Source organism: Styela clava, chromosome 6 (genome assembly GCF_964204865.1).
Source record: "Styela clava chromosome 6, kaStyClav1.hap1.2, whole genome shotgun sequence".
NCBI classification, from domain to species: domain Eukaryota; kingdom Metazoa; phylum Chordata; class Ascidiacea; order Stolidobranchia; family Styelidae; genus Styela; species Styela clava.
This window is the reverse complement of record NC_135255.1, coordinates 6,673,955-6,693,033: the sequence shown is the minus strand read 5'-3', so window position 1 is coordinate 6,693,033 and position 19,079 is coordinate 6,673,955. Positions and strand designations below refer to the sequence as shown.

The 19,079-nt window shown below is 35.4% G+C and overlaps 1 protein-coding gene across 1 annotated transcript in view; it reads right to left on the bottom strand.

Moving 5' to 3' along the window:
• The window catches only part of LOC120331275 (uncharacterized), a 43,758-nt gene extending 24,679 nt beyond the window's left edge, over window positions 1–19,079 (bottom strand). The window contains exons 1-14 of the mRNA XM_078114014.1: window positions 18,609–19,079; window positions 17,358–17,495; window positions 17,068–17,183; window positions 15,788–15,919; window positions 15,289–15,428; window positions 14,820–14,929; window positions 14,428–14,583; window positions 4,679–4,772; window positions 4,014–4,319; window positions 3,415–3,575; window positions 2,685–2,795; window positions 1,704–1,845; window positions 1,000–1,189; window positions 195–369 (exon numbers count right to left, since the gene is read on the bottom strand). Of these exons, the coding sequence (XP_077970140.1) occupies window positions 195–369; window positions 1,000–1,189; window positions 1,704–1,845; window positions 2,685–2,795; window positions 3,415–3,575; window positions 4,014–4,319; window positions 4,679–4,772; window positions 14,428–14,583; window positions 14,820–14,929; window positions 15,289–15,428; window positions 15,788–15,919; window positions 17,068–17,183; window positions 17,358–17,495; window positions 18,609–19,058 (2,421 nt within the window). The 5' untranslated portion in view covers window positions 19,059–19,079. The remainder of the gene's footprint in view (window positions 1–194; window positions 370–999; window positions 1,190–1,703; window positions 1,846–2,684; window positions 2,796–3,414; window positions 3,576–4,013; window positions 4,320–4,678; window positions 4,773–14,427; window positions 14,584–14,819; window positions 14,930–15,288; window positions 15,429–15,787; window positions 15,920–17,067; window positions 17,184–17,357; window positions 17,496–18,608) is intronic.

Below are 19,079 nucleotides of genomic sequence, written 5' to 3'. Positions count from 1 at the left end.
ACATTAGTAGCTAGGTGTATTCCTAAAAATTGTTTTTCTTGCCCTAAACCACAAAGTACTCTTGAGTATCCATATCGGACATCGAAACACAACTCCAAAGAGAGTCACGAAAATAAATACCGTTTTACCGTTTTAAATACCGATATACAGAAAGAAAATAATGAAAGCGATGCAATGAGTAAACATATCATAACCTTTGCTAGAAATGCTCCCTCATTCTGTTTGAGTATTTCATCTGTGGCCATAAGTTTGTCGTACTTCAATTCTGCTCTCGCTGTTTCCAATAAGCGAGGCAATAGACTGTGAGCCAAAGTATTAGGCGATTCCATCAGTGCGTGCAAATCCCCTGGTGACACAGAACGAGTGGATCTAAAACAAATTAACTCAAGGTATTATGGCCGTATCGGCTTTTCAGCCAAATAATAAATATTAGGAAAATTCATTAAATAACCGAACTAGAACACCAAGAACAACTTAGCTGTGACCAACATGCATGATTTCAGATAATAGCAAAACATGATTATTGGACCCTTTGGATCGTTTTGTTGTTATTAGTATTTTTCCTTTTTCTTGTTGTTGTGAAAAAAATCGCTAAATTGAAAAAAGTACTAGACCAATTGCTTTGAAATTTTCACTGTTTGAACATTGTTGTTGTCGCTGGACAGGTATTCCTTTATTTATTTGATCTGGTGGTCAGACTACCGTTACGCTCAGTTTTGACCTTCGTGTCCGTATATTTTAGCATTGCTCTCTTGTTATACTCCAGATTGAGGCAAGTATAGAGTCTTTTAACATAAATGTACAGAGTATTCATTTCCTGATGGACAGATGCTTTTTCTTCTCGTATACTATACATTTTTAACGTGTATGGACATCAATCATATATCTATATGTATGTAAAGGTGACGGTAGTCTATTGATAATAGACTTTGTGTCCATAGATTTGCGTATTACATTCATGTTATAAATATCTATTTTAGCGAGCATATAAATTGGTACCTATCTTTATCATCAGCTGATTTAGGGCGCGGGTAGAAATTTGTCTGCAACAACCCGTTCGCTGATTTGGAATATCTTGTTGCCATATTCCTCTTGATTCTTGCCTTTTTCGATTTATGTGAAGTAATTTTAAGAACGTTTATTGCAGCATCCGCCTTTCTTTTCACGTAATCCTCAATGAGTGGATCATCTATATCGTTTGCGTAAAATGAGGTTTATCAGAAAAGAAGATAGAAATTTAACAATCAATGCCATACAAAATTTTCTATTACAATGCCAGTTCCCTTGCTGATGTCTTTACTATCTCTGATTTCTGTATAGAACCGAAATCACAACGATTTATACAATTTTTCTAAAATGTTGAACCGCGTAAAGGGTATTTTTTGGATATCTAAGTAGATATATCGTATGAATCTACCGTTTATATTTAGTAGAATAGTAATATATATTCATATGCTATGGTGGTAGAATTTAACTATCTTAGAATCCCAGGAGAGTGTTATAACTGCAAGTCCACTAAGTCTTGAAATAGGATATCGTATAAGCAATGGCGACTAGAAGTATTCGAATAATCTCTAAAACATAATAGCTTTCCACACACCAGTGTCTGATTGTTTTAAGTTTTCCTAGGCGAAAAACTGGCACAAACAATCGATAAAATGATGACGAAGTGAAGATGATAATATATATTAATAAATGCGAACCCGTGGCATCAGCAATTGCCCTGACAAGTTTTGGAAAATTTCCTCCTCTTCTTATGTAAGCTTCAACAATTTTCGGATCATCCGGGAATTGTTCCAAATCTTCTCTGATTGTGCGATCATTTGCAAATTTTTCACCAATGTCCTACGTAGACCAACAGAAAGAAAGTAATTCTGCATTGAATGAAATACTACAAGAAGGAATTTTAGAAAATCATCGATACCGGAGTTTTCCCGCTGTCAACTCATTGCAATCCACAATACAAGATTAGTAGAGGAAAATTGAAAAACTAAAAAAAAAATGTTTTAAAAACAAAATGTTTCCCGACATTTCACATTCCTAAGCCTACAAGTCCGAAGCTCACCCCGAAAATAATTATGCCGATGTCTGTATTTCATCACCGTCATGATGACAATGGAATAACTGTTCTTTGAATGTTCAATTTATTCTGTTAATTCCAGATTGGGTAAAACGCCGTTCTTGTGTTTGCGATAGATGGGAGAATGAACAACTCACATGCAATTTGGTGGTGCATTTCACATCCTTTTAGAAAAAATTTCGTATGGGGAAATTTGTTTATAATATCATAAAAAAGTGCAAATGCCATTAAAATCAACACCCACGCAGTGTTGTGGATCTGTAAACGTATTTTCAAACTACCCGGAATCAGGAGTCGAAAATTCAATGGTGATAAAAGAATCCTAAAATGTAGGGCGAGCATACGCCAAAGTTTTCGCTATCAAAATTTGAGTTATGAGTTGAACTCGAGTCGATTCTAAATTTTCCCCGATTTCATGGCCCTGCTCTCAAGTATTCATTGATCCAAGTAGAATACTTCTACGAATTAATAGTAGGTTAATGAATCAAGGCAATGCTAGTTGTAGATTTTGTTTTATTTCTACAGGTTTGCATCATTAAAAACAGGTTCTTCATTTACTGAAATCAAACGCCAAACGGACCCTGCTTGTTATGACCTGACCTACCTGTAATAATCGAACGTTTCCTCCTTCTTTTACATACTTTTGGACTCGTTCGGAAGAGAATGAACATCCATCATTTACATATTGTTTCAATATTTTCACTTTTCCTCCGTTCTAAGAGGAAAATATGAGAGTAAATGAATTTGGAAAATGTCATTCAAAAAAATATATATTTAAGATCAAGCAAGTCCAGATGTTGTTTCGTTAGTTCTATGTTTACCTAAATTTTCTCTGAGAAAAGTCGAAACAAATATATTACTGGTAGATTAAGAGTCCCAGTTGACAGGGAAGCAGTTGGAAGCTCAACGACAATGACTTGAAATTTGAAATCGTGAGCTTTTATCGAAGAAATTTGAACGCAGGTATCACTAAAGTGGAAAGATGGGCCATAACGCAGAGGATCGACCAATAATCTTTAATTGAGGAAACGATAGCGAAACATACACAAACCTATCAAACAAATCAAGTGAACCCCTGCCATGAAATACTTCATATGAATGCTTGGCAGAGATCATTGGTGAAGGGTAAAGTTTCAATACTCATTCTCAAATTGCAATGGATTTGATATAGATTAGTTATTATTAATTGTAGACATGTATGTACTTCATAAATTTTAAAACAGCATTTAACAACAATAACAAGTTTAACAAACATACAACAGAATTAAAAATAAAACGAATTTGAGATTGTCGTCGGCATTATGTATAAGATGAACATTTATTCTTAAATATACCTCTATATATTTTTGTAGTAGATTAGCGGTTGCGTAGCTACGGAAATGATTTTTCACAAATTTTTCAATATCACGTATTAACATTGTCTTGTTGGGAAACTTCTCAGCATATTCTTGTACCAAAGAAATGTCGCCATTTTCGGCTTCATATTGAAGCACACCTAAAAATACAGGTTTACGATAGAATAAAAGAAGTTGGATTGGAAATAGGAAGAAAAATATCAAAAATCAGAGTAAAGCAAATTATAAAAACCATCGTTGGTTCCTCACATGAGGTTAGGAATACGCTCGCGATCGCATCTCTGATTGCCCTGAGTGGGTTCGCAGGTTCGAATCCTGTAGGGGATGATTATGTGTAACAGGATCGCTGGACCTTGCCTTAGGGTGATTCACGTGCTGCTGGTCGGTTACGGCTTCCTTCACCATAAAGTTCATGTATGTGAAACAAAAAAGGCTAAATAATATGGTAACCGGATGGGGGCCGTGGTTCGCCATATGAGTAAGTCGTATTATCCACTTTCCTCTCCCCTGACATAAAGATATGCAAATACTAACTTTATTTGGAACAAAAGTTTGGAAAACACCCACAAAAACCTCACCAGCAGATGACGCTCCTTTATCTATATATTCCAGAAGAACGTCAAGTTTTCCACCGCGTGAAATATATTCCAGCAATATATTTGCATGTTTGTGATCTATTTCATTTTCGATGTATAGGCGAAGACTTTCTATTATTTCCGTTTTCATCTGTTTCTGTTCCGTAGTAAGATCATCATCGCTTTCGGCGTCAAATTTGGCATCTTGGATGCCAGCAAAATCTCTCAAAAGTCTGGATGCATAGTGCTCGAGAAGCTCAACATTTCCACCCTGCTTTTCAAACTTCAATATATCATCACTGTTGCGTCCTGTGCAATGCAAAGATTGTTTCATTATTGTTAGTAATTTTAGTTGACAATATTGTAATTATATATATATGGTTAGAATATAAATTTCACATTAGGGTCACATTATTTCCACACAAAACACTAATTTTCTATGACTTTGTTCACGCAGGTTAGGAAATGTTAAGTTAGGTCACGTTATCGCCATCTCTTTCCACCTTTCTCTGTTTATCTTATGCTGCCAATGCTTTTGCAAACTTAACCTAGCCGAACCTATACCATTGACAAACAAAAAGGAAACAGACCAGGCAAGTGGACAATACCTTAATACTACCCAAGCAGAATTGTAAGTCTGAAGTTGAACTAAGAAAAAATTTTCTTACCAAATCGAAGAAGACAAAGCAGCATGTCCAGATCTCCTCCAGCACTGATGATTTCTATGAATCGTTTGACCAATTCAATTTCACGGTCATTTGCCTGGAGATAGAACATAAAATGATTATGAAAAATTGGGAGATGTAGGCTATACCGAAATCTATATCGTGGGTATCTTTCACAAAAATGGGCGTGTGCAAGTGAGTACCATACGTGATTTACATACGGTGTGCTATCGTGGGTAGGCTATATATGTAGGGCCCTATAATCGAGAAAAATGAACATGTTGACTACAAAAACATGGGCGCATACAAGCCTACGTTAATAGCGTGTTGAGAATGCTTGATCAATGTAATTTTTCGGATCCAAAGCTGTCCTACGGACAATTTCATTTCGACAACATAAAAGTATAGTATTTCCAATCGATTCGAGCAAACGACATTTCGATCTCCTCACTGACACACTACAACCCGGCCTATACACTTTTCTTTATGAAAATCCCACAATCTTTGGCGTATTGTGTGGCACTGACTTGGGATGGTCACTCATTGAGGGTCGCACTTATGTTTGACATGGAGTGGACCTGTTCAACGTTGCTGTTCTTGTTGTTGTTATTACTCGAATGCTTGGTGTTTGGAGTAATTGCGAGAAATTTGTTTTACTCCGCAACTCATGGACCAATCAATTTCAGTTCAAGTACTCGGAAACTAAAATTTATTGCTTTTATTTCGACACGTAGTTCACGGGTACACACACCTTTATATAACATTGTGTACACACACACACCATAGATAGGTGACATCTAGTACAATTCAAATAACATTTGACATTTGTGTTCATATATTTGAACAGTTCTCCCTTTTCCAATAATAAATTTCGCTAGACGCGAGAGCTAAAGCGAGACAACTGGATATATAAAAGCCTAGTCCAATATATAGTTTTCTGTAGCCTATCACATATTCCAGTGATTTTCAACCGGTGCATTTTACTTTCTCGTCATCATTTTTTATTTTACTGAATACAAAATTTACAACTTTGAAACGGTATATAATATTGCGCAATTAAAAATTTATGCCTTCAACTTTTATGTTCAAACATTGCCGACGTTGGTGCTCTAGCACTAGAGTTCTAAGAAAGACATAACCGAATTAAAGCGATACTGATGGTCAATTGTTTGAACATTTCATTTTACGCAATTAAATTCAATATGACCACCAAGGTGAGAGAAGTAAAACCTTACAGGAGGCACAGTGAAGGTAAAAGGGCGGAAAAATACAGACGAAAATAAGACCATACAGAAACTCATCGACACAACAGAAACTAATTAGCCTCAATCTACCATTTTATTCTTTCACATCCTAGACTTCAAAACAGTAGGGTCAAGCGAGTATTCAGTATTTCATTGTTTGAGAGTTGAAAAGCCATAGTAGGTGATGTCATATCAAGGGGTCAACTATGCATACTTTACCTCAACTGTTGGATAACAAGTTTTTACTGAGGTTGTGTCAAAAGTGCATTTGGACCAAAATTAGGCCAATGGATCATCTCAGTTTATAAATGCATGAACAACAATGAAACACAAATGTAGAAACTACACACCATTCCAGTGTGGTATCTACAACATTATTTGTGAACTTAACCATTACGCATATCCAGACAGATAGAAAAATTACACATAACATTTGTTGGTGACCGTACATTTGAACCCACGTGCACTTGAACCCATACATTTGCATCCGTATATCCGCGGGTTCAGTCTATATGAGGGTGCTAAACTCCACGAGTTAGGGTTAGTATGGGTTCAAATATCCGTAACAAAATGTCCATAGGTGCAATTGTCGTGGGTTCAAATAACGGGTTCTAATGTTCATGGGTTTAAATGTAATAGAAAAAAGATTTTTCGACTTGCATGTTCATGACTCATGCGCACCTGAGCGATAGATAAGAAGAAGAAAAAATCACTCTATAAATGTGGCGTCACAATAGGTATCTGTCTATCAGTAAAGTTTGACGCATAGTTCTCAACAGCAAAGCTTAGCCAAATACTAATGATATAATCTGTTTCTAATTCCAAATTCCGAGCCCATTAAATAGTCCACCAAAGAAGATGCGATTTCATTGTTTTGCTTTTGTGACATTTTTTTTTCTCTCATTGAACCTACATCGGGCACAAAGTCACGACAATAAAAGAAGAATGGTTTGTGAAGAATTAGATGATGTGTTTGGAAATGTGAATCAACAGAGAACTGTTGTTAGATCTCAAATTATCAGACCTCCGGGTAAGAGAGGACCATATGGAATAGAGGGGGAGAAATGAGATGTTGGCAGTAAAGGTCAAAAGGGACTACCAGGACCATTAGGAATAAAAGGTTCTATAGGCGCTCCTGGTGTAGCTGACAAAGATGAACTCAGAAAAATACAAAGTGGTAAAATTTATATCATGATTCATTTAATTCCTTATACTGTAATCTAAAATTGACCAAAAATTTGACTATCGACAATTACCCTATATTAACAATATCAAAAATACAATTTTGTAAAAATTCCATTTTTTTCCTTATTCAATATATGGTTTTCATTCAGAAATCGCCGATGTTGATATTCTAGCAAAGAGTTCTAGCAGAAAGCTAAAAGATTCAGAAGGTAAATGTATGACAAAAAAAAAGCTGGGTATGTAAAAACTCACCTTTTCATTAAGTTAAACTTTGGTCTAGTCACGAAAACTGAGATTTATTTATTAAAGTATATACTCAAAGACATTACATCCCCAAATTTTATGCAATTTAATAAAATTATCTTCCGTGCAGTTTTAATATGCTGATAAAAGTTTACCTCCCATCTAAAGATGCAAAATTTGTCTATTTCTTTAGGACAGATTGCACTACAAAAAAAATGTCCAACGAGTTATAACCAGAACTTATAATCTTTCAAATATAACCAGAAAACTGTGACAGGGTTTACGACGGAAAATGTTACGTGTTGATCACAAATGAAAGCTAATTCAATCTAAACCAAGCGAAGGCAGCTTGTCATAATATTGGAGGAAATGCAGCAAATATTTACAGCAAAGATCACTTTTATAAGCCGGTAGCCTTAATCCGATCGCGCATAATTATAGGATACAATGAGCATAACGTATGGACTGGAATGACTTTGAACACCAGTGTAAGGCTTTCCCGCCGCGCACTCAACAACTCGCAACGGCGCAACTTTTGGGTACCTCTGCAATAGTCGGTTGGGCCATAAAAATGCGCCTCCGAGTATAAAGTTCGACCACCATTGAATATTGAAGTTCGACAAATTCGAAACAGCTTCTCATTTTTCAGACAAAAAGAATTTTGTTATCTGACGGAAGAAGTGCTCCATACGCACACTGGCATCCAGATGGACCATTCAATCCTATAAGAGCTTACATTTTCATCAACGTTAAGTCGGATCCGAGTAGCATAAATCAAGGGATGCTGGATGGAACTTATACTTTCAAGGAATCTGGAGTTTTGTGTGAAATGTGAATTGTTCCAAAATGAAAAAAAAAACAGTGAAAACCCGTCAAACAATACCAAAAACCTTTCAAAAACGTACAAAACCTGTTGTATATTATATGATGTAATACCGCTAGGTGACGCTATTGACCCAGACTGATTTGACCTTGTTCTATCTGTGCACGTGTTAAGTGCTGACTGGCTGTTAGTCTGTTACTGCTATGGTGTCTTTATGTTGAAGTGCTCGACTCTTATAATAAAGTAGTGTTGTAATGGAAACTTGGTGCTTGTTTATAAAGATCTAAAGGCAGAATACACTACAATTTGGCGACGAGGATGGGATTAGTCTGCTGCCATATAACGTTAACTGTTACAATGGGATCGGTCTGCTGCATGCCGGTGTCACAGTAAGTGTTTCAAATCAACGTTATTACAAGTACCTGAAAAGAAGAGTCTGAAATATAAGCAGCTGAAATTGTCTTTATAGACTGAAATTTATGAGCCTGAAATTCCATAGCTGAAACATTACTATACCTGAAATGACTACATTTGGAAAAATAGAAGAGTATAGTAATGACCAAGATTGGTCTGAATATGTTGAACGCTTAGGACATTATTTTGAAGCAAACGAGATTGAAAGTGCTGATAAAATGAAAGCCATATTATTAAGCGTTTGCGGGGCTCAAACATACAGTTTGATCAGAAACTTATGTGCTCCTGAAAAGCCTGGTGAAAAAACTTATGTCCAGCTGAAAGAACTTGTGAACAAGCATCTCACCCCCAAACCATTGGTGATAGCAGAAAGAGTCAAATTTCATGAAAGAATCCAACATGATGGAGAAACTGTGAATGAGTTCCTGGCACAGCTCAGGAAGCTATCTGAACATTGTCAATTCGGTGAGTTCTTAAATGATTCACTAAGAGATAGATTTGTGAGTGGACTAATGTCAACTCGAATGAAACGTAAATTATTAACTGAAGTTGACCTAACTCTGCAGAATGCTGTGAAAATTGCTACTGGTATGGAATTGGCAGAAAAACAAGCCAATGAATTAAGTTGCAAATTTGAAAAATTGCCAGTAGATGAAAGTAAACCAAAAGTTCATAAAGTTCAAAATAATCAAAGATTTGCAACGCGTTCCGAAATTCGAAAATTCAAAGAATGTTTTCGATGTGGGAAAAGTAATCATCCTGCTGAAAGCTGTTTCTACAGAAATACAAAGTGCCATAAATGTAAACGAATTGGGCATATAAGTCGAAAATGCTCAATGCAACGTAACTTCTATCGAGGTTCCAATCCTCTGAAAAGTAAAAAGTCTTCGAATTGTGACTACATGCAACCTACGCATGATGATAACCTGTCTTCGGACTGTTCTCAAAATGAAATGTGTCCTGTATTTACTACTAAGTCTAGTTCTTATGGTCCAATAGTAGTTCCCCTGAGAATTGAAAATTGTGATTGTAAATTTGAATTAGATACCGGTAGTGGGGTGTCACTCATTTCTGAAAGCATGTATGAAAAGAATTTTAAACATTTGCCTTTGCTGAAATCTAATGTTGTATTGACAACTTATACTGGTGAAAATATTACGGTCTTAGGTAAAGTGAATGTTACTGTTGAATATGAGTCACAGTGTGTAAATTTACCTTTGCAAATTGTTCGTGGCAATGGTCCATTACTATTGGGTAGAAATTGGTTATCCCAATTGCAATTGAATTGGCATCGTATTTGTCATATTGGTTCCAAGCTCACGCTTGAGAACATTTTGAAAAAGTACCCTGTTTTTGATAATTCCCTTGGTACTATAAAAGGTATAACTGCTAAACTAAGGGTGAAAGAAAGTGCCATTCCGAAATTCTACAAGCCACGTCCTGTTCCTTTTGCTCTTCGTGATAAAATTTCGGATGAGCTGAAAAGACTAGTAAATATGGGGGTCCTGAAAAAAGTTGAAAGTTCTGATTGGGCTTCACCCATTGTTCCAGTATTGAAAGCTGATGGTTCAGTAAGAATTTGTGGGGATTTTAAAGTAACTATAAACCCTGAATTAGATGTCCCTGAATATCCCTTGCCTAGACCTGAGGACCTATTTAGTAAATTGAATGGGGGGCAGAAATTTTCAAAGCTTGATTTATCAGAAGCTTATCAACAAGTTTTACTTGATGATGAATCTCAAAAATATGTCACTATTAATACTCATATGGGGTTATTTAGATATTTAAGGTTACCATATGGGGCAGCTTCTAGCCCTAGTATTTTCCAAGAAACTATGGAGAAAAAATGTAAATGAAAATGTAAAAGAATTACAATCTTTTCTTGGTATTGTAAATTATTATCGTAAATTTATTCCTGCAATGTCTACCCTCGTTGATCCTTTTAATAAGTTACTGAAAAAGGGTATGAAATGGAATTGGAATAGTGACTGTAAAAAAGCTTTTGTGAAACTGAAAGATATATTGGTGTCATCTGAAGTGCTAGTACACTATGACCCTGAAAAACCATTAGTACTTGCCACTGATGCTTCATCTGTAGGTATTGGTGCTGTAATTTCTCATATACTGCCAAATGGGGCTGAAAAACCTATTGCATATGCTTCTCGTACTTTAACAAGTGCTGAAAAAAATTATTCCCAAATTGAGAAGGAGGCACTAGCAATTGTATATGGTGTAAGAAAATTTCATGTGTATTTATATGGTCGAAATTTTAAATTGTTGACTGATCACCAACCTTTAACTATGCTATTGAGTCCAAAACGTGGTATACCTGTTTTAACTGCAACCAGATTGCAAAGGTGGGCTATAAAACTGTCTGCATATAAATATGAAATATGTTATCGAAACACGAAAAATAATGGGAATGCAGATGCATTATCCCGATTGCCCATGAAAACAGATCAGTCTGAAATTCGTGATTGTTGGGAAGAAGAGGCAACGATTATGAACATAAACCAAGTTCATACGCTTCCCATAACTCCTGCAAAGCTCCGCCATGCAACTGAAAATGATCCAAAGCTCTCACGAGTGTTGCTGTATACTATAAATGGTTGGCCTGCAAAGGAGGAAATTACAAATGAATTGTTGCCATTCCACAGGAGGAAAGATGAAATTACTGTGGAAGAAGGAATATTGCTGTGGGGAATAAGAGTTATTATTCCTGAAAAGTATATTGCAGAAGTACTAGATGAACTGCATGAAAATCATCCTGGTATGGTTCGGATGAAATCATTAGCCAGATTGCATGTTTGGTTTCCGAATATTGATGAAAGAATTGAACAGAAAGTGAGAGATTGTTCAAATTGTCAGGAAGTAAGAAGTCCTGCGAATAAAACGCCTGGAAATCCATGGATATGGCCTACGAAGCCATGGCAAAGAATTCATATTGACTATGCTGGTCCAATAATGAATGAAAACTTTCTGGTGGTGGTCGATGCTCATTCTAAATGGCCTGAAGTGTTGAGAATGCCTTCAACTACTTCTGAAAAGACTGTTGATGCATTGAGATATTTATTTTCAAAATATGGACTACCTGAAATATTGGTAAGCGACAATGCTCCTAACCTGTCATCGAAAGAGTTTCGAGATTTTATGATACGAAATGGAATTAAGCAAATCTTCTCAAGTCCGTATCATCCGTCCTCTAATGGTGAGGCTGAAAGAAATGTGCGTACCTTCAAAACTGCACTGAAAACTTTAAAGAAATTACCTGGAACACTGAATCAGAAGTTGGCATCGTTCTTGTTAACTTATCGAACAACGCCACATTCTACAACGAAATGTACTCCAGCTGAATTATTCATGAAAAGAAGACTGAGAACAAGATTAGATTTAATGAAACCTAATTTGAGTAATTCGATGCAGAAAAGAACAACTCCAGTGCAAAAGCCTATTAGAAATCTGGAAGTTGGAAATCGTGTTCAAGTTCGTGATTATAGAGATCCAAACCGAAAATGGATTCATGGAATAATCGTAAAGAAGTTGAGTCCTGTAACCTATCGTGTAAAAGTTGGTTCAATGATCTGGAAAAGACATATTGATCAAATATTGGACATGTCTAAAGTGAAATTAGAGAAATCATATGATAGTAGTTTGGATGATGACGTTTCATTGCCTTCTGTGTTTCCAAATACTGATGTAATTGAACCTAATGTTGATATCCCTAGTGCTAATGAAAATTTACCTGATAATCCTAATGTTAGTACTGAAAGTGAAACCCAGTGCCCTGATGAAACATCTGTTGAAATTTCACGTTATCCAAAACGTCTTAGGGTTAAGCCTGAGCGGTTGATTGAAACAATGTAAATGAAATTTAATGACATTCTCATTTTTTTGAAGGGGGGAAAAAGTGTTGTATATTATATGATGTAATACCGCTAGGTGACGCTATTGACCCAGACTGATTTGACCTTGTTCTATCTGTGCACGTGTTAAGTGCTGACTGGCTGTTAGTCTGTTACTGCTATGGTGTCTTTATGTTGAAGTGCTCGACTCTTATAATAAAGTAGTGTTGTAATGGAAACTTGGTGCTTGTTTATAAAGATCTAAAGGCAGAATACACTACAAAACCCATGAAAACTCAAACAGCCTTGCAAAAACAGTGAAAACCGTGAAAAAAGTCGGATTCTTAGGGCTTTAGATATCGAACACACTAGATTTATAATTGCACGAATTCAAGTTGCAATATGGTTTATTTTAATCTGGGATAATTCCAATAATTTAATTAAAAATACTATAAAATCTACCGTCATTTTATTGTTATTTGCAAGTAATCAGTAGTATTCAGGATTCATCGATTTGTGTGTTTCAATAAAGTTTTTACCAGTTTATTTGTATTGTATCACATATAGACAATAAATAAACGAATGTATAAGTAAAATTCCCTAAATAGTTCATTTCTCAGATGCTAATAAATAGATGTGTATACAAAAAGCTGTAAGAACGACGCTATATTGCAGTGCACATTGTCTCATTATTTATCTCGAGTTTATGAAATTGTGTACCGTTGAGCTGAATGGACTGCTGATTCATTTTAGAGTTACGTAAGTTGATTTACATGACAGAATTGATTTATGGATTTCCTGAAAAACGGCATTTAGTATCAACCATCTCACTCGCAAAGAGAACATCCAATTCCGTTAGGACTTCCATCTACGGATTGACCAAACTTTATTTAATTTTTAGAACTTATCTGTGATCCTATTAGTATTCATTTTTCTAACATACTTAAATAATTAATAATAATTCAACTCAAAATCCATTTTGTGACAAATTGAATATAGGTAACATGTATATAAAACAATAAAATGGTGGATATTTTTGAAAAAAATCGATCCTCTCTATTCTAAGCAACTAAATGCGATATAGCAATAAGCTGATAACAGCGTGACCCACAGTTGTACATTGGTTCCTTCCACCTAACCATATGGGTTAATTTCTGACTCAAGAATTTCTTCTTTATCTAACAAATAAAAAATGAAATGTCACAGGAAGCTCAGACGAGGTTGAGTCTTTATTGGCCTTAAAGTCATTATCAAAACGATAGCCTCTTTAACATTTTAAACTTTGACTGAGCAACTGTTAATCTCAGTTAGGCTTTTTGGTCCGAGAAGTTAAACCGGCGCATACCAGTTAATGTCATTGCCTATGTCGTCATACATTCAAAAGGGTTAAAACTGCATGGTTTATACGAGCCAAACGTTAAATGTTCGAGTTAGGTCAGTATTTCCCAACTTTTATTCCGACCTAGTGTTATGCGCAAGTCACTCCTCCACTTCTATACAGTTTACGTAGTTTATAATGTAAGAATAAATAAGTATATATATATATATATATATATATAGTAATAATGAAGAACAAAGCCAGAGCAATTTTTTTTTTCAAAAACGACAAAATTTCTCCCTGATTGGGAAAAGGTGATTCAGGTGAAATAAATGATGAAAATTAATAGATTAATAGATCAATACGATGAGGATAATAAAGTCAAAGAAATAGTTTTTAATCAATTTGGTAAAATTTATACTTTCAGTTTTATCTTAGTAATGAGCACTTTCTTTGCTCTGCACATTATGCACTCGTTTAGAATATTTCTGAAAATTTTATCAGCAGTTCTGCTACGACTATCAACATTTATCTGTGTCAGAAATATTCTAGTTATGCTAATGGTAACAGGCCATTTCAGTGTAATGACATGTGACGGATATAGAGGAGAGGTGTAGTTTGTTTACTTATTATTAGGTAAAGCAAAGGCAATTGAATTTTAAAAAAAATATGAATTGTCTTACCTTTACGATTCCCGATTGTTTTTCGAGTTTCAACGTCATTTTTTCTTTGATGTGACCTCGTAGAAGTTCCGCATATTCTTTAATTAATTGGACGTTTATACCTAACATCTGTAGATCTTTCAAAACTTCGGGATCGAAATTTGATTCCAAATATTCCTTTCAAAATATATAAATATTATGTACGCCATATGACTATATTAGGAGTGGAATTTAATGATGATTTTCCACTGGCGGCAAGATGGTAAACGTATGGTGGTGCTGCAATCCATTGATATCCTCAAGTAATGAGAGTAAAGGTTTGCCTTGTTATATAGTGTTGTGAGGTTCATTAACTTGATTTGAATATAAATCCGAATTAGGATAACTGAAAAATATTTTAATTTTAAATATACCTTTAATGCATCCGGATCACCTCCATTATCAAGAAATCCGTGAAATAAGCGAGTCGAGAAATCATCTCCCATTGTTGCGTCACGAATTTCTTGATCGAACATGGTCGAACCTACCAATATAGGGTGAAATATTTATATATATTATAGCTATATATTTTATATTATTATATATAAAAGTAAATGCGATAGGAACTATAAATGTCAGCTGGTGATTTAAAATGAGCAGATTTTCATGACTAAAGTTGAGGCGAATCATTTCACGGTGCTCCCGGAGTATTCGTACCAAGATGGCGCACAACCTGAACATAGTATGGGTACCAGGTTAGGGTTGTTCAGGTTGTACGTCATCTTGGCACAAATACTTCCGGAGCGCCCATTTCATTAACCTGATTGATGATTACTTGAAAAATGTGACTCAAGTCGATTTATGTATCTAGTCATTCTAATATTGTTATGTACAGTTTTATACCTGATTGTTCGTCACCATGCACGATCCATCTCCCAGTATCAACTTTAATGTTAGCAGGTACAATGTCTAACGGTTGCAACGGATGACGACGATATATCGAGTATCCGCCTCCTATTCGGATCGGTGCGTTGTAATGATAACTGTTTGACAACACAGAAATGTTGTATATGATTCAATTTTATTGAACCTGCATTTTTACGAATGCTCCAAGCCAGGGGTTCTCAAGCATTTGGTGTTATGTTATGGAGCCTATGAAGAGATATTATTTACGGAGCCCCTCAATAAATTAAAAAAAACATATAGTTACTTAGTTAAATTGAAATTACTTTATTCAATGACTCGACTCGTTTGCTGGCTTGTGTTCATATAAATAATAAACTGGACAGCTCGCGCAGCCCCAGGTTTTTCTCATTTTGAGAACCTATGCTCTAAGCGTCGGTAAACCTGGCCAAACGCTATCTATCTTAAGTTTTTGTTACTTAGTTTTAGTTTAACTTACTGTGGTCCCTTCTTGTGAAAACAGCCATAACAAAGTCCAAAGTTGTCGTAGCTGCCACTTTCCCTTCCAAATCGAAGCGCTGCCAACCATGGGGGCTCATGTAATGTTAATCGATCAGATAAGGATACAAATCTGAAATGATGTGTTTTCGAATAACCAATATTTGGTGTAGTCTGATTATTTTAGTAAATAAGTTTGAACTATTCATATACTGTATATGTGGAATACAAATGAATGCCGATGAATTTTCTGCATAGCCTACTTTGAAGCTTCTTGCCTAGTGTTCACAACGCGGGAAGCTTCGACCAGTCAATTGAACTTGTTGGACACGTAGTGGACATAACGATGGTTTCAAAATTTTGTTGTTATTGTAATTATTATTTGTCTCCATCAACACGTTTTGAAGAAGGACCAATTGCTTTGAAATTTTCAGTGGTTAAAGATAAAAATTTTCTCCAGAAGGCTAATACTTTTTTTTGTTGCTATTTGCTTTTTTTGAATAAAACATTATTACCCTTCGTCTTTTTACGCCTCGATTTGGCATGTTGATAACTTATCGACAGTGCAGTTAACATTGGGTGTTAAATTATCGCAACTTATAATACTTATGACATAACAATACAACAGTTAAGGGTTCCTTTAATTACCGGAACGGACCCTAAATTGCCGGAACGGAGTGGAAAACCTACCGGAACGGACCTTCAGATGTCTTGTAAGTGTCATTTCATATACTTCCATGCAATTTTTGGACACGTAGTGGACATAACGATCGTTTCAAAATTTTGTTGTTATTGTTATTATTTGTCTCCATCATTTAAAAAAAAAATCGCTTTTCTCTTTGACTACTGGACCAATTGCTTTGAAATTTTCAGTGAGTAAAGATTGATTTGTTTGCCAGAAGGCTATTACTTTTATTTGTTTCTAAATTTCGCATGGAATCTGATATTTCGTCTAAAATTTCGTTGTATTATTTTACCCATGAGAACACTGGCTGTCCGGTTTGATTCTGTAAATTGTTTCTACGCGAAACTCGGAATTTTTTGTGGGTGCCGGTGGCGTCAAAGGTAAATACTGCTTCGCTCTGGTTAACGTGTCCATATATTTGAGCACAGCTCTCTTGTTATGTATACATTCTTAAATCAACGTGCCAAACACTAATCATGTTTCTGGTTAATTGGCACCAAAAATTATTTTAAAAACAGAAGTTTCAAATTCTGTGTTACCGAAACAAAAACGGTGCTCTACATTGATTAGTAGCCCGCATTATATTACCAACTCACTCTATCGGGTACACCTGTAGTCCCGAACTTTCTATTTTTTTCAATTCCTCTTCGGCATGAAACGCTTGCACAAAATGCTCAGGTAGAAATCCTTGAGATAAATCGTTAGTCGCACTCTGCAAGTTAAAATAAAGTAACTTAGACTAAATTAGGATCCGAGAAATTGAAAGCAAAATAGAAGAAATAGAGAATAAGATTAAGATAAAATTAAGAGTTCGGAAGAGTTGGACAGCAAGAGAATGAAGTAGAACCAAGTTGTGCACGAGTGAGTTAGAAATAAACAAACTCACTAATGGTGTTAGATCAGCTGAATTCGCTGCAGAATTTTGGAGCTGTGGAAGCCGAAGTCCGTATGGATGTTTGGTCTTCGGATATTTCCATTTCGAATAGTCAGGTTTCATTTGCGGCGAGATCAGTGATGATACAATCTATTGAAATAAATCCTTTTAAAATCACTTAGAATTTAGATTTTGAATAGAATTACAGACACAAAAATGGGGATTGTGTCAGTCGAGTACAACCCACCACGTTTGTACCGTGAGTGTGGTATTGGGCATGCATCACTAAACAAAAATCGAACTCAAAATTGGAGCGTTATGTTTTTTTTTTGTTCATATTGAATAAAATGAATGTAAGTGCAAAATCATTGCAATTTATCTATTATTGAAACTTATTGATGGCCATCGAATTGCTTTAGGCAGGCTTATACGTGGGGTAAATACCTCACTAGTAATGCCAAGGATGTTATTGAACACAAATAGTCTGGCACAATAATAATTTTAAAGATTTTTATATCTTTTTAATAAAACAAAAACGTAATTTATCAGCTGTACAGCTGTGTGGGGGGAGCATATTCATTAAAATATTCCTGACATCATAAAATCAGTTTATTAGTCTGAAAACTATACAAAGAATCTGGATCAATTAATAAACCTGCAAATACATAAAAGAAAGTCTATGTATATTGCACATTTTTAATAGAATGTTAATAGTTGATTTCGTATAGGGTACATACATTCATTCATTGTCAAAATTAAAATTTCACATTTAGAAAAAAGAAACAATAATCCAATTCAATACCATGTAATGTTTATAACCCAGTTAACAGTATAATATGGAGTTGAAATCTGAACACCTTAATAAATTTCATTATAGTTGCAAGTTTGTTCGGGATAAATCAATGATTTAAAAGCTTTCATTCTTTATTGTTAGTTTAGTGTAGGTTGGTTATTGGCTTAACCATAAATTCATTCATTTCATAGTTTGCCTTAAAATGACTAAAGCGATTTCTATTCAGAGATTTCCTTCGGTCTCTGTTGGGTTAGTAATACTTGTCTTGAATAAATCAAATATCCGAATGAGCATGGCTTTACAAAAACAGAGGTTTATTGAGTTCAGATTTACATTGGCCCACGATTTTCTTTCCAGTCAACACCGATCGACTACAGTCAATATTTACCAACTGCGTGCTAAACATTACATATATCACTGAAGTTGTATTACATCGCGTCCCACTTTACCGAAATAAATTGTTAGCATACATGTTTCTCCTCTGTAGGTAAATCTTCCAATAAATCGCCTTGAAGAAGACGTCTTCTAGCGTTCCAAATAGCTCGTTGATAGGAAGTATTCAGCCACGAATCCCGCATTTTCTGACGCAAAATATCTTGCATAACTTCTTGATATCTTTCACTTGGCGTCTGCCCGAAATTTTTAACGGCAGTTCGATTTTCTTTCATGAAACGCGAATCTTTGTTTGCTTTTTGGTCTGTTATTTTTTGAGACGGCCTGACGTCATTTTTAATAATCGATGCTTCCCTAACAACCAAATCTGGCAACAGTGCTTTTGTTTTTGATCCATCCTCGTGCTGCGCGGTCTCGATTTCGTGTTCAGGGCCAATATTACTTTCAGGAGTGTTGGGCTTTTGTTTTTTACTTGATGGTCCTGGTATTCCTTCTAAGTCTAACCATTTTCCGGTTTCCTCGGACATAATTTTAGATGTCCTTAAATT